Genomic DNA, 22800 nt, shown 5'->3' with positions numbered 1-22800 from the left:
TTAAGATGCCTCACACTGAATCCTTGATTGCAGCACAGAGAATAAGATGTGTTAAAAGGTACTTTGACGACAGCGTTAGCCCATGGAAAGTCTTCTTATCTCATAATCTTAAGAATGTAGGTTCAGAATTCTCCTCAAAAGCTATTTTAAATTACCTTGTCTACCCTGTAAGATACCAAATTTTTACAAAGAATGCCTCGAAGCCTGGCTGCAGGCCCAAGGATCATCATTGCCTCCTTTAGAACTAGAATGAGGAAAATAGCGCTGAACATTGTTCAGTGTTATGCTCCCACGAATGACCATGATGAGGAAGTCAAAGATCAGTTCTACAATAGGCTGCAGAGTATTTTGGATAAATTAAAAGAGAAGGACATGACCATACTTATGGAAGACCTAAAAATGCAAAGATAGGGGCTGATAACTGTGGTTACGAGGAAGTAATGGGACGCCACAGACTTGAACGAGAATGGAGAAATGTTCGCAGACGTTTGTGCTTCGAAGAGACTGGTTATAGGAGGGAGTGTCTTCCCACATAGAAGGAATCATAAGGCTACTGGATATCTCCAGACGGTAGGTCAGAGAACCAGATAGACCACATATGTATTGGGCAGATGTTTAGACGGCCACTGTTGGATGTCTGGGTCTACTGGAGAGCTGACGCAGCCTCAGATCACCATCCTGTACTGGCTAAGAGAAAGATGAAACTGGAGGGTCTGGGTAACTCGGAGCACAAGACCGTGTTACAATGTGGGCTTCTTGATGGACAGAGATGTTTTGGATATGTTCCGCCTATCCCTTAATAACAGGTACCAAGTACTTCAGAACCTCCTAGAAGATGAAAACACCGACCTACAGAACCAGTGGTAACTAACTAAGGAGACTTGGATCAACCCATGACTTGTGATGATGTACTAGGAAGGAGAAAGTGGCAGCCTGCAGCAGGAGTGGATTTCACACGAGACATTACAGAAAGTGCAGAAAAGACGGAAAAGAAAGGGTGTTCTAAACAACAGCCGCACCCGTGCAGGTAAAATGGAAGCACAGGAAAAGTACTGAGAGGCACATAAGGCTGTGAAGAAAAGTATTAGAGAAGACAAGAGTAGATTTATGGAAGGCCTAGCCCAGGAAGCTGAGAGAGCAGCGTCCAAAGGAGACATGAAGCAGCTGTACGATACATCAAAAAAGCTCATTGAAAAGTACCAATAATCAGCAGGTCCAGTCAAGAACAAGGAGGGGGATTTACTTACGAACTCGGAGGACCAGCTGAACACTTGAAGGCAGACATAGACACCTTAACAGACATGCTCTATAACTTGCTTGGTAAGATCTGGCAGGAGGAGGTTGTGCCAACTGATTGGAAGATGGAATACCTGATCACTAATTTCCTAAGAAAGGAGACCAGCGTGATTGCAGGAACTATCGAAAAAATAATGCTCCTATCAGTGCCAGAAAAGGTTCTTTGTAGAATCATTTTGGAGAGACTCAGGACTGCTGTTGATGATAAGCTAAGAGACAACCAAGCTGGCTTCCATAGAGAAAGATTTTGTACGGACCAGATCACAATGCTAGGAATTATCGTAGAGCAGTCCATCCAATGGAACTCTTCCCTGTATGTCAACTTTGTGGATCACGAGAAAACTTTCGACAGCTTGGACAGAGAGTCCCTTTGGGAGCTTATGAGGCACTATGTGATTCCTGAGAAATTTGTCACCCTGATTTGCAACACCTATGAGGGCATGACATGCAAGGTAACACATGGGGGCAAGATCTCCGCTGGCTTTGAGGTTCTTACTGGAGTCAGGCAGGGATGTCTTCTATCACCATTCCTGTTCCTGCTGGTAATTGATTGGATTACAAGAAAGAATAGTACAGCAAACAAGAGAAATGGAATCCAGTGGACACTGTTGACACAGCTGGACGAGCTCGGCTATGCTGATGACTTGGCTCTCCTTTCGCACAACTGACGACAAATCGAGGAGAAAACATCAGACCTGGACAGCAACTATGACGGCTTAACACCAGAATTTTACAAAAAGTTCTGGAATCTTCTTGGCCAACTTATGATCGATTCCCTTAATTTTTCTTATTTACACAGCAAGTTGTCTAACTCACAAAAACAAGCAATAATAAGACTCATTGAGAAGAAAAGAAAGGATAGACGTTTATTAAATGTCGACACTAAAATTTTCTATCACTGCTGTATTCTTTAGGTTTTGCTTAGCGTGTTTCTGTTGGCTTGCATTGCCATTAAGTTCTTAAAAGGCAAACTTTTGTAAAGGAAGAAAACGTGTAGCAATGTTTTCAAAACATGAACTGCCGTAGGGAGCAAACTTGCAGCTCGCTTTCTCAACCTTGTTGGAAACCATTTGAATTCTCGCACTGTGATTGGTTAAGTCGTACCACTCTAGACGTTGATTGGTGTATACTTTTTCACATGTGAAATATAGCAAATATAGAATTCTATTTGCAAGGTTTACTGCTTAAAATTCTCGCTATATATATGATAAATACACGTCCAACCTACTGCAAAACTGAAAATATAACTCTTTATTTGATGATCAAAATCTTGACTGGAATCACATTTATTTAACACCACATTAAGTGACCTTTGACATCGGTACATGTAAAAACAAGAATGTTTCAATTTAAAATACTTAATCGTATAATATAATTATACTAACAAATTGTTGAATAAAATGAGGCTAACAGATACCTTGTTATGTACGTTTTGTGGAGAGTACGAAGAATCTCTTGAGCATTTGTTTTTACACTGCAAATTTACCAAAGATTTCTGGACACATACTATTAACTGGTGAAATAAATCTAATATTACCATTTCTAGGCTAAATGATAGCGAAATTCTGCTAGGTATTACAAAAGAAAGTCCTCATTGGACTCTTCTCAACCACAAAGTCATGCTCATTGTTGATAAGCAAGTAATCCATACTAATCGGCTTAGGTTTCAAACAAAACCACTCTTACCTCAGTTAATAGCTAAGCTTAGATATATTAAACACATTGGATATTTTAGCGCTAAATAAAGAGACAGGCTTAAATTTCATCAACAGAAATGGAAAATTCTTAAGTTTTCTTGAACAGTTATTGTATTTTTAAATAAGTCCTTTTTTAATCTTCATTGTTGCAAATATAGTGCGTAACATATAACGTTGTATAATTAATCAACACTAAATGTCAAATATAAGTAGCTTAGCAATTAATCAAAAATTAATTTTAAATATAAGTAGCGTTTATGTAAGCAACAATAGTATCGTTTTTGTAATGTAGTGTACGTAGTGTAAGCAATAGTAGAATTGTCTTTGTAAGATAGCTCATCTATTGTCAGTAACTGTATTGTAATCCGACTGAACACAACAACTGAACATCCAGTCACCCTTAGGGGGGAGCCACTTGAGGACGTGGAATCTTTTAGTTACCTCGGTAGTACCATCGACAAGTTAGGAGGCACAGACGCGGACATCAAAAGACATCACCTTTGCTGCCATGAGAAATATCTGGAGCTCAAGGAATATCACCACACAAACCAAACTGATGCTCTTTAACTCCAACATTAAGTCTGTTTTACTTTATGGCGGAGTGACTTGGTGATCAACAAAGGCATCAACAAAGAAGCTCAAAGTTTTCATTAACAAGTGCTTGCGTAGGATTTTACAGTTAGTATGATCAGATAGCGTTAGTAACATCGAACTATGGCAGAGATCTGGGCAAACTTCAGTGGAGGAAGCTATCCAGAGAAGGAAATGGAAATGGCTAGGTCACACCTTATGGAAAACTTCCTGTACCATCACAAGGCAAGCTTTGACCTGGAATCCTCAAGGGAGTCGAAAGAGAGGTCGACCACGAAACACCTGGAGACGTTTGCTAGAAGCAGAGATCAAATCCATGGGCAAGAGTTGGTACCAGCTAGAGAGGGATGCAAAGGACAGGAGGCTATGGGGAGAGACTGTTGATGGCCTATGCTCCTGAGAAGGAGTGAAGGGCTACTACTACTATTGTTAACAAATGCAGTGTATAATTTATTTATCAAAATAAGGTCTAGGTGTTAGTTGGTTAATTCACTTAGGTTGAAATAAATAAGGTCTGGCTGATTTTGAAATGTAACTTGTAATTGGTGTTAGTGGTAATACGTCTGACGTCTGTTGATATTAGTATGTAGTGTTAGTAGCGGGTTTGTAAATAATCTGTTGTAATCACAATAGAAATGTAAAAAAAAAACTGTAGTGCAAGATTTTGAATGCAGCCAAACGTTCCTTTGACTGTTCAAGATAAAGCGGTGAGCTTGAGTAAGATATAAACTGAAAGGAGTATGTAGAAATAAAATTATCAAAATGGGCCACTAACATAGCTATGGATAATTTTTACATGAGAAGTGTTTCCATCATTTGTACACTGCAAAGCTGGTTGACCTCTGATGTTTTTCTATTTAAGTGCTAAAGGTGAACGTGGTGGATCCGATGGAGAGGAAGATTTAGAAGAAATAACTGACTCAGCAGAAGAAAGTGACGAACACGAGGAACATGCACCACCCCCAGTGACCACCACTCAAGTAACCATGACCACTCCATCGGTCAGGCACACAGGGAGACCAGGTATGTTAATTAAAGAATCTGACCCACCCACTTTGCATTGCGCGCCTGTTGTTGTTTACGAGCGCAGAGGCCCACAAAAACTATCGTTTCACGATAACGCTTCTTTCAAAAACAGCAATCGTTCGAAGAGTACAAACTGCAGAGAAGCTATAAGAAGCGATAAGACTTGTTTCTAGCATTCACAACGCGATACAAACAGATTTCTCACCTTTTTCAATCCGTCATTTTTGGGGCCCCCAAAAAAGCCAGTGAGAGCGACCGAGAAGTAAAATCTGTTTCCATCGCGATCTGAATGCTAGAAACAAGTCTTATCTCTTCTCTTCAGTTTGTAATATTCGAACGATCGCTGTTTTTGAAAGAAGCATCATCTTGTTACAATAGTTTTTGTGGTCCTCCGCGGTCGTAAACAACAACAAGGCGCGCAATGCAAAGTGGGTGAGTCAGACGCTTTAAATATCATGAATTTCTTTGCTTTAGTTGGCATGTTTTCTCTTGGGGGGAAAAATCTATGAAAATTTTACCAGTACTCAAAACCTGTTGATGTTTCTATCGCGGCTATCAGTTTATGAAATAAACATTTGTTTTGCATTTGTAAGTCTCCACTTGTTCCAGTTCCAGTAACATACCTAGCCCCTTAAAAGTGTAGATGGTCTGAAAATGAAAAAAAAGGAAATTTATTTATTTTTCTAGATCACGTGGAGACATCCCGTTGGAGTGAGAAGGAGATAGAAATTGCTCTCCAAGGTGAGCTTCTCATAAACCTTTACATCACAATGGCAAATGTCGTTTTTCAAAACGTAGGCATGCTCATCGTGCCTACGTTTTTTTTTTTTTCAATCGATTGGGTGGCTTGGGGTAAGACTGGGTGTTAGTCCTTTTGGGATGGTTTATTTCATGGGTTGAGCTATTTGTGCATTGTGCATCACTGACTACATAGCCCCTTACTACGACTAGGAGGCATTTTTTGGAAAAAAATGCTTGCAGAAACAATGTTTGCATGCACTTTGTTACATCAATACTGTTTCATTCAATAGTAAATTTTATCATTTAAAAAACAAGAAGAAGTTTAATTCTTATTCTGTTAGCAGTTATTTTGTTGCTGGCTTTTTTACAACTGTAACATGATACTTTTGTTTGTTACAGGATACTTTTGTGTTTTTGTCATACCCTGTAAAACGATACCTTTGTTTTTTACACGCATGTAACATAAAACTTTTGTTTATCTCACTTTTGTTATATGATACTTTTGTGTTTTTTGAAAACGCCATGTTTTCATTGAGTAATTGAAAGTAATAAACGAATCAAATCAAAAACCATCTTTTTGGGAAAGGTTTTAAAGCGTAGTACACCTGGAATATTAGTTTCCAGTGGTAAACATATTAGTTATCAAACTGTCACGGAATGACATGCTATTATTTCCAGCCTGTTGCCGCTATCGATTGTAGTAAATTTTAAAAGCAAAACTATTTTAAAGTCAATACCCATACCAGTTAATTCAATGTCTAAACGTGGTGTATCTAAATTGGCGTCACGGATTCTCAAGCAATATTAAATTTAGGAAGTTTCCTTGTCACAAACTCTTAAAAAAAGAGGCCACGACACACTTTGAAGAAGATTTCTTATCATTTTTACAACTCTTTGTGAAATATACCCCCAGTATTAACATCACAATGAGAACATTATTCTTTAAACCTGCTTTGTGCAAATGGTTTATGCAATTTCTACTACGGTCAGCAAAGCTAGCCCATCCTAAACGAACGCTAGAATAACAATTTAGTGTTGAGCCTTGTGCTGGCGGCGTGTGTGTTTTAAGCAGGATATTGTGACAAAAAAATATGTTTCACAACTCACCAAATCCGCCTCCTACAAATCTAAAATCTTCAAATGAATTCGCTCACTTACAACTGTGTCAGATTACTTCCCTTTTATAAACTGCAATTTCATTGGTTCTGAATGTACCTCAAACCTGATTGGTGTGACAAACAAACATACTTCACTGACGGAATGACTATACGGTCCATCGCACCAACTGAAGAGTATTTTTGAAAAAAATAACTCAAAAATTGTCCACCCTCAAATTGCTTTTCATTGCAGCAATTGTCAAAACTTTAATCTTTTAAGGCTAGTTTTCACTGGTGGCGAAGTCAGAGTTGAAGTAGTAATCGGAGTCGTAAGGGTGCTTATGAGCTAGTGAAAATCAAAAATGGGACGTCAGTGAGTCTCAAACTGGACAGAATCAGTGTTAGAAGAATCAGAATGTTTCCATCTTTGTCGGATTCCACTTATGATTTGGTCGCTTATGATCCAGTAAAAATAAGATTAATGGAGTCACAAGCAGAAGCGGAAGAACAACCAGTGACAACTCTAGTTCTCAGGCCCTCCCAGTACTTCCCTACTGCTTGCGACTCCGACAATCTATCATCACTAGATCATTACCTACAGAATCATAAGAGAAATCGGAAACTCTGCTTACAACTCTGACTGCAGTTATACCCACATAAACATCAGCTATGTCAAGATTCCACATTTTGCAGTAAAAAAAGATTTTCTGGGAACTTCAATGCGCTAGGTTTGTAAAGGCGTTATTGACCTTGTACTTTGATTTGTTGGTTCAAATGACACTCTGCCAACTGAACTGAGTATACTTAAGGACGGTGCCTACTAATAACGAAGTTATTTTTCCTGGCCGAAGACCATGCAAGCAGTGTAGATATTACAAAGGGCTATTAAAATCCAAAAAGAAAATTAGGGGTAGCCACGCAAATTTTCGAGATAATTAGGTTTGAAAACTGGAAAAAAGTGCTGACGTGGCATTTTAAAAAAAACTTAAACTAAACTAAAATTTTCTTGCAAATTCCATTTGAAATTGATTTTACATGAACAAAATCAATATTAAATAAAGCAATCTTTAAAATAAGTAACAAATAATGTCTTTGAAACTGCGTGATCAAAGATTTTATTGACAATTTGAACAATTGTTGACTCTAACAGCTCTCACTTGCACGGCCAGAAAATCGACCTAATTTTTGTTTTCACTTAATCACAAATTAAACGTGTGCTCTATAGACTTGCCACTTCCATTTTATAAAATAAAAAGCAGGGGTCACCACGCGTTTTTAAAAGTTATACGAGTTTTTTTTCTAGCTCTATCGAATCGTTTTTTGGGTCTGTTACATTTTTCCTTTCCCCTCCCTAGCGAGTAAAATATTTGCATCCCGCGCACGCACGCCAAATATAGTTAGCAGTTTGCGAGTTTCGTTTGAGCGCTTAGCGATTTGTTTTTAACTGTTAATGTGAGCCATTTTTATAGGTCAGTGATAACTAAAATGTTGCTTTTCCGCTGCACCTTGCTTAGTATATGTCCATAAACTGGATTTCGTCGCAGCAGAAATCTTTCTTGATTTTTAGTCGCGCACTTGGTCGCGTAGTTGAATTCGTCATTTTGAGCGAGCAAATTAGTCAAAAGCGCGCGCGCCCAGTGTGATCGATGCATTGTGTGATGCGCAGAACAAGTGCGCAGTTACAATAGGAGGCGCCGTCCTTAAGTCTACAAACTGGCCTCCCCTCCCAAAAAAAAATTACGAGTAAACAGTGAAAGATGGCCATGCGAGCTGTGGAGGTCTTCTCTAGTTAGGAAGGGAATGATAAGCAGACTTTAACTCTTGTAAAATCTATTTGCATCCAGGTCTGAGGGATTGTGGCCGTGATTGGGAAGCAATTGCTCGAAGAGTCGTCACCAAGACTGGTGCACAGTGTAAGAACTTCTATTTCAATTACAAGAAAAAATTGCACCTGGAAGCACTTGTTGCAGAACATGAGGCAGCAAAGGTGAGTGGCGTCCTATAGATCTTACTCATTTAATTTTTAGTAGTGATCTGCTTGAAGATCACTACTAAAGTCACGCATACCTGTTATGTGAAGAAGACCCCATCATCTAACATAAATTGGCTTCATATCTATGATCAAAGTTTTGTGACTGGTACACATTGTATGATATGAGTAGATAGTATGATATATGACTTTGGCGTTAGTCTTGTCGCATAAAAAGGCTGTATATTAGTTACAACAAAAAGGTCTTTGAGCTTAAAACTGCGTTGGTCATGTGACCACCCTAGGGGAGCCATGTGGGGGCGAGGGGGGTAAAAATGCCCCCCTCCCCATCCCTATATGACAAACAAAATGGTGTGTGACATTTCATGGTTGACTAGTTCCACCAGAAAGTAATTATTTTTCTTATATGCTAATGCTGGCCATATTTAATTCCCACGATCCTGATCCGTGAAGCCACATATATTAAATCAACATCTAGTGTTGTATCAAATTCGTGAGTGTTTAAACATTAAAATAAATCGCTCCAAAAATGAAATATTTAAGCAAATAATTGAATCAAATTTGAGAAGAACACTGGAGCTGGTTTTAGCTGAAACTTGCAACGCCAGCACATTCCACGACACAAACGTAATCGTGTTAAAAAACATGTAAATTCTGGCCCGCTAAAGCGTATTTTTCTATCATACCATGAAGTTTTGGTATTTTCTTTGTTTTAAACTTTGCTTTGTAAAGACCAAAGTATGAGAAAATTTCCCACTTGAAACTGATTTCTAGCTTTTAAACATCGTGTGCCTTCAAGGCTGTCCGAGTGGAGGTTTGGGTCTGGTCACCTACAAATGAACCATGCCCCATGCCCCCCCCCCCCCAGTTTTTTCCCCAAAAGGAAAAACCGACCTGTATAAAATGTTGAAAATAGAATTTTATCTCCCGAGAGGTTTGAATCAATAACATTTGTACTTCTTTTCATTTTTTTAACGTACGTAGGACAACAATGTTAAACGGCACAATAATGTTAAACGGCCAAAAACTAAAACAAACCAGAAATTAAGACCAGAACGTACTATGATGACTCTGAAAGGTGAAACATTTGCTGGTTTCAAGATGCATAGACAGCGGTCGGTTTTCTATTTTATAATTGACGTTGCAAGTGTTATACTCTCTTCAGTGGTTTGCTAAGACAGTGTAGGAAGTAAATAATTCGCGATATGCGTAAATCACAAATAGCTCTTGGAGACCGCTGGAAATAGCATTTCCAAGCTTCTAGATTTCAAAATTTTCTGAGGGGGCATGCCCCCAGACCCCCCCTAGCGGCTCGCGCCTCCAGCGCTCGTGTGCCACCCCACTTATTGTACCCTCTCTTTTGTAAAACAAAAAAATAAGAACATTTTTCCATTTGTAACTGATTTGTAGCTTTTAAACATCGTGTGACCTGAAGCCTGACCAAGTGGAGGTCTTCGTCTGGTCACCGACAAAATTAAAAATAACAAGAAGCTCTTACAGCTTAAAACTGCGCTGGTCACGTGACGATTCTAGGGGAGCCATGCCGGGGGAAAAGATAAGTAAAAAAATATTGCACAGCTTGAAGGTGAAATGGGAAAAAAATAAAACTAACACCTGACGGTGGACATTTAAGTTGATTCCCGGCATCCCCACCACCTTCACCTTAACCCGCCTCAAAAAAATTATGGTCCGCTCTAAAAAACACCTGCTTTCGATGCAAACCCCAATTATTGAAACGTAAGTATCCGTGGAACATAATTTCGACAGTATTCCCCATTTGCATTAAACTGAAAACTGGCCCAATGACAATGTTTCGCAGTTTCTATACTGTTAGTACCGGTATTATTTTTTAATAGTTAGAATTTTTGCCCCTCTTTCCGTGTTACAAAAGGCGGTTGTTAAAATGTAACGACTGACAAACATGATGGCTTTGTGTGACATTTCATGGTTGACTTGTTCCAGCCGCGATAAATAATTTTTCTTATATGCAAATTATGGCCGAATTCCCACGAGCTGTTTTTAGCACAGAGGTTATTTTCCTAGCATACCGAATGACGTAAGCGGTTCAAGTCAAGGCATGTTAGTGAAGGATTTTTTTTCTTAAAATCTCTAAAATCCTTTCAATGACACAGCCAAAAAATAGATTACTTCACAATAAATTGGTTTGTGACATTTCATGGTTGACTTGTTACAGCCGCGATTATTAATTTTTCTTATATGCAAATTCTGGCCGAATTCCCACGCACGGGCGCTGAAGCTGTTTTTAGCACAGAGGGGATTTCTCTAGCATACCGAATGACGTAAGCGGTACAAGTCATGGCATGCTTGTGAAGGGAATTTTTCTTCATATCTCTAAAATCCTTACAATTACACTTACAATTAAAAGAGAAATACTTTACAATAAATTTGCCAAAGGATTCGCAAAGATTTGAAAGGTAGCTGATTAATAGCTTTAAAACATTACGTGACTACATGTCTAGCCGATGGAAAACTTGTCATGTCAGCACATTCTTTGACACCAACGTAATGGTATTTAGTTACAGATTTTAGCCCGCTGAAATATATTTTTCTTTCCACGCATGAAAATTGAGAATTTTCTTTGAGTAAATCGCTTCAAAATCGGACATCTCACGCTAAACATGCTTATTAAAGACCAAAGCATTTGAAAATTTCGCATTAATAAATGTTTTCTAGCTTTTAAACATTGCGTGACCCGAGCCTGGCCGAGCAGGGCATCAGTCTGGTCACTGAAAAAAAAAAAGTAAGTGCAGAACATGAACTGCGTGCGCAGTTAAAAAGTAAGTGAAGAACATAAACTGCTTGCACAGTTTAAAAAAACTCAGTGCAGAACATGAACATGTCGGGGAATAAAAAATGCACCCTTCCCCCATCCCCATTACCCATGTGAAACAATGTTGCGACTGGCAAGCAAAATGGTAAGAAAACACATTGTGTGACATTTCATGGCTGACTAGTTCCATCTGCAATTAAATATTTTTTTTATATGCTAATGCTGGCCAAATTGAATTCCCACGATCCTGATCGGTGAAGCCAACCAATCTATTATATCAGCATCCAGTGTTGTATCGAATTCCTGTTTAAAAATTGAATAACTCGCTCCAAAAATGGAAAATTGAATAAAAAATTAAATCAAATTTGAGAGAACACTAGAGCTGGTTTTAGCTGAATGGGAATTCACCAGGGATTTAAATTACCAATGACGTAAACCTTTCTAGTCAGGGCATGTTTGTCTGGGTGGTTTTCCTTCAGATTTCTGAAATCCTCTAGATGACACAGCTTCAAAATACATAACGCTAAAAAATCGAACATTTCTCACTTTACATGCTAGGTTAAGATCAAAGGATTTGTTAAGTTTCAATTTGTATCAGATTTGTAGCTTTAAAAACATTGCGTGATTCTGGTCGATCTTCATCAATGCCTTGTGAAAGTGAAACCTGCAAAGCCAGCACATTCCACTACACAAACGCAATGGTGTTTAAATAAGTGTAAATTCTGGCGCGCTCAATCGTATTTTTCTTTCATAGCATGAAATTTTAGTATTTCTTTGATTTAAACGCTTCAAAGTAGAATATTTCACACTAAAATTCTTTGTTAAGACCAAACTATAAGAAAAATTTCCCGCAGCGCAGTTTATAATAGTAATAAACAACGTGCAGAGCAAGAGCTGCACAGCGCAGTTAAAAAAAAATAAAAATAAACAATGTTCAGAGCGAACTGCACACGCGAAAAAAAAAAAAACAATGTGCAACTCAAGCGCAGAAAAATAAAAATAAACAATGTGCAGAGCAAGAACTGCACAGCGCAGTTAAAAAAAATAAAAATAAACAATGTGCAGAGCAAGAACTGCACAGCGCAGTTAAAAAAAATAAAAATAAACAATGTGCAGAGCAAGAACTGCACAGCGCAGTTAATAAAAATAAAAATAAACAATGTGCAGAGCAAGAACTGCACAGCGCAGTTAATAAAAAATAAAAATAAACAATGTGCAGAGCAAGAACTGCACAGCGCAGTTAATAAAAAATAAAAATAAACAATGTGCAGAGCAAGAACTGCACAGCGCAGTTAATAAAAAATAAAAATAAACAATGTGCAGAGCAAGAACTGCACAGCGCAGTTAATAAAAATAAAAATAAACAATGTGCAGAGCAAGAACTGCACAACGCAGTTAATAAAAAATAAAAATAAACAATGTGAGAGCAAGAAGCACAACGCAGTAAAAAAATAAAAATAAAAATGTGCAGAGCAAGAACTGCACAACGCAGTTAATAAAAACAGTATGCATTGAAGCTAACAGACATCATTGCACGTGGAAATCAGTGATGTATTTCATTATGCCTCTGTTGCTTTTTTGTAGATGCAACGGGCGCAGCAGCAACAACAACAGCAACGACAACAACAGCAGAATCATCAACAACAACAACAGCAGCAGCAGCAACAACAGCAACCTCAACCACCACAACATCAACCACAACCACAGCAACAACCACTGGAACTCCACAGAGACAATCCCAACGTAACACAGAAGCATGAACCTATCCCAAAGCAAAGCATACGGCCTCAAACATCAGACAGTTACAGTTCTCATTCATCAAATCCACACAAGTCAAATGTGGCTCCCACCAGCAATGTAGCTACAACCAGTGGGAGAGAGTCTACTTCTGTGATTGTAAGCACCTCAGTAGGACCCCCAGGTGATGCTGCACCTACTGCTCCTTCAACATCTTCTATCCCCTGCCTTCAATTGGTTGCTCCCAGAATAGTCTCATCTCATTCTCCTCATTTTCCTTTAACTAGCTCAAGCTCAACTCTATTCATGCCCACTCCTGGAGTGATTGCTTCGATTGGAAAAGCCTCACCAAATGTGGCAACTGGGCAACTGGGTCAAGTTTATTACCGACCTTCACTTCCTGAATCTACGAAGCATGACGTACCGCATTCATCAAGATCCCCTCACCCGGAAACCATTTTTCCTGGGCTGGTTTATCCAAGAGCTGCGGATCCAAGAGTTTCCCCGTCTGATTCATCTCATGTCAGACCTTCATTTTCGGTTTCCTCTCAGCTAGGACACCCGCATTCAGACTCGCATCATCTTTACCAGGGAACTAACGTATCTAAGCCCCTGGGTTATGGTGTGGATTCCCCACACTCTGCTGCTTTGCATCCGTCATCTTCTAGCAGTAGTCATCCAAATAAGGGAGTGCTGCATCCAGGGTCATCTCAGCCCATAACATTACATCCAGGGATTTCTCACATGATCAAGTCACATGCAGGGGATTCCTATGGACACTCGTCGCATGCAATTGATCCAAGCCACACACCAACGAGCTCTGTTGTTTTTGCACCCTCCAGCCCATCAGTAAGTGCAATAAATAATCGTGTACCTGCTCGTCCAACCAGTCACTCACCTGTTGCAGCACACGCCTCATCAGACCAAAGAGAAAAACTTCACAGTCAAGGGCCATTCACCAGTGAAAGATCTTCAGGTCACCATTTATCACACAAGCCGCCGTATCTAAGTTCGTATTCAGGGAATGTACGTGGTGAGGCAGGCAGCAGGAGCATTATGCACGATGACCCTCGAAGAGGTATAACATGACATTTGTTTCTGTTGTTATGATAGACACCAAACAAGTTTTCTCAAGATTCATCACTAGTGTTCTAACTTAAAAATGACAAAACTCAAAACCAAACAAACAGGGCAATCAAGCTGTAACGACCTATGCTTGTCAACCATACCATACCACTTTGGTATAAAAATCAAGACCTCCCCTCTAAGGGTATTTTTGCTTCTCTTTCTCTTAGTTTTTGAATAACAAAATGTTTTGTGAACCATTCGAGAAGAAAAATAAGCAGTCAGAAAATGGAATGACGTTTCAATGACTTCATGTCATCATTATCAAGTTAAATTAGAATACAGAGTTGTACCTTATTATTTTTATTTTTTTCGTAACAACTTTATTGCAAAAAATAGAAAAGAATGCAAAAGGGTGTCAGCAGGGAGGAACCTAATCCTAATGTAGAGCCGACCCCCTAAAGAAAACAAATCAGTATAATTATAATATAAAATATATACAACTCTAAAATAAAAATTGAAATTGTAGGTAACACTGAAGTATTTTCCGTTTCAATGTTTAGTGAGTTCACGTTCGATGAGGAAGACTCCTGAAGACTCGACTTTGGATTTTCTTTGATCCACTTTCAAAAAAACTTTTTCCCAAAATTTGAGTTGCTAAATTCAGGGTGCGGCTTATCTGCGGGGGTTTACGGTACATGGAAATAAATCTATACAATTAATATACGGTACATAATTTAATTTGAATTTATTTTATTTTATTCATATAGAAACTTGTACAGATGCCTCTTAAAATTATTAACACTACCTGCTTTGACAATAGTAATCATTAAGGAGGCTCGATGTAGTTTTTTTTAGACTAAGGGTGGTTGTTTTGAAAATTAAAATTACCTAGGAAGCCAATGTTCGATTTTTTGCCAAAATACACCATAATGATCAAATGTGACCAAATGTTATTTTTTTACCCGTCACTTAGTCACAACGGTTACCATAGCAACGATTGACGTTTTCTTTTGTTCTCAAACAAGCTTGATTTTCTCGAAATCTAGACTGACACTTGGTGTTTATTTTTTGATATGTTAAAGTTTAGTAGAGTGACTAACTGTTGACGAAATTTTAGAAAAATCTGTAAGAGCGTTTTCAAGTAAATCAAGAATGAAATTTTCAGAAAAACGCCGTTTTAATATAAAATAGGCGCCTTAAAATTGTTTCGTATTATTTGAGCACAGTTTCTCTCATTGAAATATAAATACTTACACCATCAAAGACCATTAACTAAAAGCGAAAGACTTTTTGCTTTAATTTGTTAAAATATATCGACTGCCGATTGTAAGAAATTATAAGAAAATACCAAAAACTTCATTCTTGATTTACTCTAAAACGCTCTTACAGATTTTCCTAAAATTTTGAGCACAGGTAGTAAATCTACTGTACTTGAACATATCAAAAAATGAATACCAAGTGTCAGTCTAGATTTCGAGAAAACCAAGCTTGTTTGAGAACAAAAGAAAACGTCAATTGTTGCTATGGTAACCTTTGTGACAAAGTGACGAGTAAAAAATTAAAATTTGGTCATATTTGATCATTATGGTGTATTTTGGCAAAAATCGAACATTGGCTTCCTAGATAATTTTAATTTTCAAAACAACCACCCTTCGGCTAAAAAAACTACATCGAGCCTCCTTAAGGAATTCCAGTAATCAATGTATCTATGCCAAAAAGAATACTTTAGGATATTTGTACATGCAAAGGCTTTCCATATTTTATATCCATTGGATTTCCTAGTGTGGCCAGTGGAGAACAATACATACGTAATCTCCTATAGTGATTGGAGAATGGAGTGAAAATACATGTATTTAGGGTGCGATAATCTATTAAAAGCATGCTCTCTATCCGTGCTTAACTGTTGATATACAAATTGACTATGCTATCACACCCTGAATATTTTTAATCCATTGTCAAATTCGTGCAAGTGCAAGTCAGCAAGTGTTATATATTGCAGGCACACAACCCCTCCTAACATGTAGCATACTTTTTTCTACAGATACTAGTCCTGAAGTTCTTCACAAGAACCGTGGCGTTTCTGAAAGTGCTTCGTATGCAGGTGATATACGTAAGCCAGATATAATTGTCATAGATGCAGATGACCAAAAAAAGATGATGGAAGGGCTTCATCGGCTGGAGACACCAGAGGGAAAACAAGCTTCGAGCATGTTAAGAATGCTAGCATCTGGAGGAAGTGGTAAGCTTGAGAAACTCTTAAATTTGGAAATGCGCCTAAAAACTGTTTTTCTTTTGACCCTTAACAGTCACGTAGCTTACTTTTACATTGGTTTTGTTTTTGTTTTGTTCTTTAAGCCCCTAGTATGTGTACTACATGCCTAATGCAAATGTGTACAATTGATCTGACCGAAGATATTGTTTTCTAAGCCAATTAAATGTACATCCAAACTAATGGTAATTTGGTTTGGAAATTTTTCCCGCTCTTTACACCAATTGCCTGTTATTACTTAAGCCCTGATTTGGTTTTAATTTACGGCTTAAATCCGCTCTATAAGTACCGTTATCTACTGTTTTGCTTTACAGCTGTTTGATGATTATGTGCCGATCAAAAGCATAACTGCTCCAGTTGTGGAAACAAACAACTTTGCTTTCTTGTATGAAGGGAATCCATGAGTAAGTCCTAACACTTTTTTCTGCCTTGTTCCTAGTTCAAACATCTACAGCAGAGCACATGCCACCGGTGGCCGAACCAGTGCGACCACAAAGTCTTCCACTTTCCTCCAGTAACCGTGTGATCAGCCACACTGAATTACGATCACAGCAGAGTTCCACTCCTCCAGGCAATTTGGCTAGTCGCCAGCAGACCTTGAACCCTCCACCACCACTTATACAAATGTCATCTTCACGTGAAAAGAAGTATGTTGTGGCACAAGATTTTGCACCCATACCCTTTCGTTCGAGGGAGTCTTTTTCACACACTGAAGCCTACCATGATCACTATCTGGAAACCACTCTTGGTAGAGATGTGTCAAGACACATACATACTCCAGTAGACAATAGAGGTAGTGAAAGGGAAAAGCGAGGATCAGTAGTAGAGACTGTTGATTTGACGAGGGATAGGGAAGTTAGCACCTCATCCCTTACAAGGCCAACTGCAAGGTCACCTGTAGTAGCCCTAGGTTCGTCATCTGCTCGTGCCACTCTTCAAGCCATGGCACGGTATGCCTTAGCAGAGACAAGTAATGCGGATGTGACTGAGAAAATCGAGCAAAAGAAAAAGGAAGATACTTACCTTCCTCCAAGGCCACCTGATCTTAAACTGAGCGTTTATGAGCAAAATGAGGCAATTCGAAAGTTCACGGCTCTTGGTAATGTCTGTGTTTCAGCATCTCGAGAGTTTCCCGGAGGTGGAGAATATCCCAGTCAGCCTTATGCATTAATGGCGATGCAAGCTCACCATCAGCCACATGGTCACTCACATCCAGCGGGCACCTCAACTCCTCCACCTTACGGTTACCCGTTTCACATTGGCCATCCAATGGCAAGTTTTCACCATCACCCTGAACATCGATACTTGGTTCCCGTTGGGGTACAACAATTACCAGTACGTGAAATGCTCCCACAGAGTGTGAATGGCGATGATCTACAAAGTCATTTGAAACTCACTGGTGCTTATGCTCACCAGTATCCCCAAGGAGCTGCATACTACCCAACAAGTATGAGGTCCGTTGTTCCAACATATCAACCAATGACTGTTTGTGGCCATCGTTATCCTGTACCATTGAGCGAGGAAAGATGCAGTTTGCATCATCCACTTGATGTGCCAGTGAGACGTCAAAATGAAATCACGGAGCAAGACCTAGCAAACCCATTTGTTTTAAAACAACCAAGGCATATGCACACCCCAGGAATGCCTGAACGTCTGGTATCCCCTGGTGAGCTACCAAAGTTTCCTCTTCCTAGTCACTCACCAATAGAACCAGCCAAACCTCTGAATACAATTTCTCCTGAGGTCAAACCAGAGATAGCTACACATGCTGAAGTAGCGAAAACTGTTTCTCCTCCAGCAGGTAACTACCTTTCACGAATCCCTTCAAGGCCAGCCTCTGTGTCTGAGATGCGCAATCGAGCTGCTGTTATTCCAGCACTAACAAGTGCTGAAAGAGTTGTTAAAAAATTCCCTGATCCACAACCAGTTGTTTTGGCGCCCAGTAGCAAGCACTCTGGTGAGGAGAAAATATCTAGGAATATAGAAGATGAATGCATGATGGGAGATACCAAGGGACGGACTATTGAAGGCAAAGAAGGCCCTTTAACAGAGGCTCTTCCGATGTCTGCTTTTGCCACTTTAGTTGATGTTGCCGCAGCAGCCAGGAAGGTTGTTGTCCCAGTTGAGGAGCACACACTGCAGAAAGAAACTATTGAATTACAAGAAATGCAAGGTTCTCACAGTGTAAGACTTGCTGGCCATTCCGTGTTACCACCTTCAGGAGTTACATCTCCTCCTAGTCCCAACAGAACATCACCAGGAGTTTCCAGTGCACCCCGATATGGAATTACCACCGGTCTTGTTCCTAAGCCCCCACCTCTCATGCCTATCACTGGAATGAGGCCCTTGCAAGAAGGTAGTAGTTCCAGCTCTACCCCTATCAGCATCTCTATTACAGGTCATGGAAATGTATCAGTATCTCGAAGTCCAAGCAAACTGACATCGCCACCTGGAACGCGATTGGCAAGAGCATCTGTGAGTCCTGATGGCCCTCCACCGCTGATACCTCATACAGTAATTAGTCCCACTTCAACTGGCTCGCCACAGGCAACCAGTCCTAAGGGCCCACCTCCCTTGATTAAAGGTACTGTGCCAATAGTACTGCCTGCTTTGAGAAGTCCAGAACGTGATGCCGCCGACAGTGAGCGAAAAACAAGACCTTACCAAGAGGAGTCCATTTCTTTAAGTAAAACGGACCAGGAGACAAGTGTATCTAGAGGGCCATTGCAAAAAGGAATGCCAAGTGTTGATGTGGATTTGCAGCGAAAATTTGGTATGCATTATAATGAACCAGGACCAACTTCCTCACGGTTGATGGATGCAAAGAATCGTTGCTCACCACCACAGGCAGCTGGGCAAGCCCAAGTAAGGACTATTTTTGAAACAATAACGTATATTGACTCTTCTAATGCCGAGGTTCGACAACCCCCGAGACATCAACTGAAACCTAACCAGCCACCAGCCACTGGTTTACATCAGCCTGTGGAACACCCACCATTAGAAACATCATCAAGCCCTATGTTTACAGAAACTACAAAAACAGAAGACACTAGTGCAAGTGAAATGTCAAGATCTTGGAGACCAAAAGAGAGAGAAAATTATAAAAATGTAAAACCACATCTCCAACCTGAACGGTCCTCACAAGACCAAAGAGCAAACTTTGATGGAAGGGGAAAACAAATTTCGCTAGTGAGACAAAAGGTATATTCCTTCCACCAGGAATCACAACCTGGTTACAAGGATGAAAATTTATCATTGCCACAGAATGAGCAGCCTGCAAAAGCGGTTGTACCACGTGCCTCTGGCAGCGAAACAGATGAAGGTGATGAACAGACTGAAGATGACGCGCCTGCACTACACTCGCCTTCTGTCAGCTTACATCCCCGAATACTAGCTTTGACTAGGAGTTCTCAGAGTAATGCTCAGTCACCGTATTACGATGCTAGTGACAGTGAAACATTATCTGCTGAAGAGTCAGAAGTTCTACCTGAAAGCAGTGATGAGATGTTTCCCAATACAGCAGTGAAATCGAGCACTCAAACTGATAGTAGCTCTGAAAGTGGAAAGGACGAGGAACATGAACGCATCCTGAGTGACAGTAACAACACTCCTGATATTTGCCACATTTCTCCTGAAAATGCCAATGTCCTGTTACCAGGTTCTTCAACACACTTCTCTGATGACGAAGACGAACAAGCCGGGAAATCCGAGATACGTAGTGAGGATAGAGAAAAGAGCTATGCTCTTCAAGACACCCTGACAGGCACCGGACCTATTAGTGTGCAGGTGTTTGATATAACCACAGTGGAACCTAAAGTGGAGTCTCCAACTACATCCACGTTTCTTAAAGAGACTGAAACAAATCGCGATAGTACAGATGCAAATGCAACGCAAGTCTCTGCAGATCTGGAAAATAGAGAACAAATGGCTGTAGATCAAGAGTGGAACCTTTCACATGGCCTGCAAGCTGATCCCTCAGAGGCAAAACCCTGTCAGGAGTCTGGAGAGTTGGAGGTAGTGAGGCTAGATTCAAGTGAAGACAGTATTGTTGGAAGCAGTCAAACAGATAAAGCGGCAGGGTTATCGCAGGTCGCATCATCGCACCAACAAACCTTACTGGCCAATGCAGACAGTTTAGCTGTCTTTGAGAATAGACCTTATGGTAGCGTGGCTTCTCCTCCACAAGTGAACGTTGATAATTATGGTCAGAATATTTCAGACGATGTTCCCTCAATGGTAGCGGATGACAATAAAACAATACAGGTTCAATCAGCGACGGAAGGACATGATGAAGTTGTATCTGAGATGACCTATGCACAATCTTCAAGGCCTTTGGAAAAAGACCAAAGTGTCTACGTGTGCCCAAGTACTTCCGAAAAAGAACGAGAAAGTGTAGTATCTGCTGTGCTGGACCAAGGAGATGAGAAAGACGAAGAAGTCAATAAAGTGGATGCATTAGTGAAACCATCATCTGAGCAAGAATTCCTAATTGAGCCAGACACATGTAGCTCCCCATCAGACAATCATCATCCCGAAATTAGCTCAGCAGTGGATTGTGTTTCCGATGATGGTGAGCATGTGTCATACGCTACTTTTATTGGTGAGTTCGTTCCACTGCCAGGCGAGATGGACTCGCCTGATATTAGGTCTGGGTGCTCTACTCATATTCCCTCAGATGAGGGCTCACTTTGTGATGACATGCCGGCTGAGAGTAAAATGAAAGACTTAGGCCATCCTGCATCACCAAAACAAGAAAAGCTGTGTGATGTTTTAAATCCAGATGAAGGAGACCATCACCCAGAGGATACGCTTTCAGAAGGAGAGATTCCACCTTCACAGCAGGGCGGCCAATCAGATGACGAGCTTTTGTCTACAGTAGAAAAAGCTACTTCAGTGTTGGCCAATACACCAATTGATATAGCACAATCCACCTGGCATCCTAAGGAAACACATCCAATAACCTATCACAGCCAACGTCCATCACAAAGTAAGGAAATACAGGAGGATGACCAACTGTCAGAGGGAGAGATACCAGAGTCCGAGGACGAACCGACCATTGAACCTTCCCGAGGATCACCTTCGTCAAATACAGTCCCCGTGTCTAGAAATTTATCAGGTGGTGATGTGAGCAGTGCTTCTGCTTCAGAAAGAGTTTCTCCAAGTCAAGGAGTTACAACAGGCACAGACTGTTACATTAATATGATCCCCATTTCTCCCGCCCCGCCTGAATCACCCAGCCACGAGTCACAGGGTGACCGCACTTCGCCCCTTCCACCATGGCCGTCAATCGAAAGTCAATACCCTTCCGTTGTTTCATTATCTTTAGCATCACGAATGACGTCCAAGGGAACCCCATTTCCCTACTCTACCTTGTCAGTTAATGTTGGCTCGACATCCAGCAGTGCTCGCTCTTCACCAGTTGCTCAGGCATTTGCGTCAGGTAGCTCGTCATTGTTACCCAGGCCACAAGAACCAACCCCACTTCTTTCAGATAATTACGAACCCTTAAGTGAAGATGAGGATGAGGAAATAGTCGACACTTCGAATGTGAGTGATGAACACAATATATAACACTGTTAACCTGACACTTCCTGTTATCAGAACGAAGCGTTCGTCGTGTTAATTTTGTTTATATTTTACGAGTTAAGATCTGAAATAATGAAGAATAGATTGTCATGATTTAACTGTAATTTAATTAGAATGTGCTGCATTTTAAAATAAACACAAAAATTAAGTGTAACGTCATTCTATTTTGGTGTCCAGTCTCTGAACTAATGAAGGAGCAAATTTTATTTATACGGAAATGAAATTGAATGCCAAAATTTCACAGTATCGTGCAAGCTTCATCCGACTAGAATATTACACTTTTGGGACTAACAGTTTCGTAAAGTATAACTGTGGCGTGGAGGAACAAATTTGTTTTTCCAACCTCATTCGGAATTTACGAGAAACAACTCAACATGTACTCCGTCTATTGCATTCATTAATGACTCGTTTCTGTTTTCGTGTATGCTTTGAAAAAGCCTCTTTCCTATCTCTTCTAATACCTTAAAGCACCCCGACCAAATTTAAGGTATCAGTGTACCCCAAAATTGACCATTTTAAAGAAAAATATATTTTGGTATTTTCGGGTAGATATTATTAAGACCTTTCGAGAAGCACGTAGTGTGAAGATTTTTTTCACGAAAACATGTTCAAACACTAAAGAGTTTTTCGCTTTCACACGAAGCCCCTCTCAGGCAGAGGTTTTACAAAATAATACAGAAGTTAGTCAACTGATGAAGAACAAATCAAAGGAAAGGAGGTGTCGGATGTAACATAATACCTTTGTTTTTCTCTTAGACTGCTGTGATGCCTTAAAGTCTAATTAAATTAACGCCACGGATTCTACAAGAATGAGTGTAGCTAACTGTCGTGGGTCGTGGGTGAAAGACTAAAATAAAACAAAATACTGACAAAATAGTTCGTTCATGGCTAGTCTGATGCAGAGTGCTTAA

The 22800-nt window shown here is 39.9% G+C and overlaps 1 protein-coding gene across 1 annotated transcript in view; it reads left to right on the top strand.

Moving 5' to 3' along the window:
• LOC144647363 (uncharacterized) overlaps positions 1-22048 on the top strand; it is a 92038-nt gene extending 69990 nt beyond the window's left edge. Inside the window, exons 19-24 of the mRNA XM_078507166.1 lie at positions 4447-4607; positions 5298-5351; positions 8293-8435; positions 12814-14044; positions 16076-16273; positions 16743-22048. Of these exons, the coding sequence (XP_078363292.1) occupies positions 4447-4607; positions 5298-5351; positions 8293-8435; positions 12814-14044; positions 16076-16273; positions 16743-21874 (6919 nt within the window). The 3' untranslated portion in view covers positions 21875-22048. The remainder of the gene's footprint in view (positions 1-4446; positions 4608-5297; positions 5352-8292; positions 8436-12813; positions 14045-16075; positions 16274-16742) is intronic.
• The last annotated feature ends 752 nt before the right edge of the window (positions 22049-22800 follow it).

Source organism: Oculina patagonica, chromosome 3 (assembly GCF_052425735.1).
Source record: "Oculina patagonica isolate OP01 chromosome 3, crgOcupat, whole genome shotgun sequence".
In the NCBI taxonomy this organism is placed as follows: domain Eukaryota; kingdom Metazoa; phylum Cnidaria; class Anthozoa; order Scleractinia; family Oculinidae; genus Oculina; species Oculina patagonica.
The sequence above is the reverse complement of the archived record's forward strand: the minus strand, read 5'-3'. Positions and strand labels throughout refer to the sequence as shown.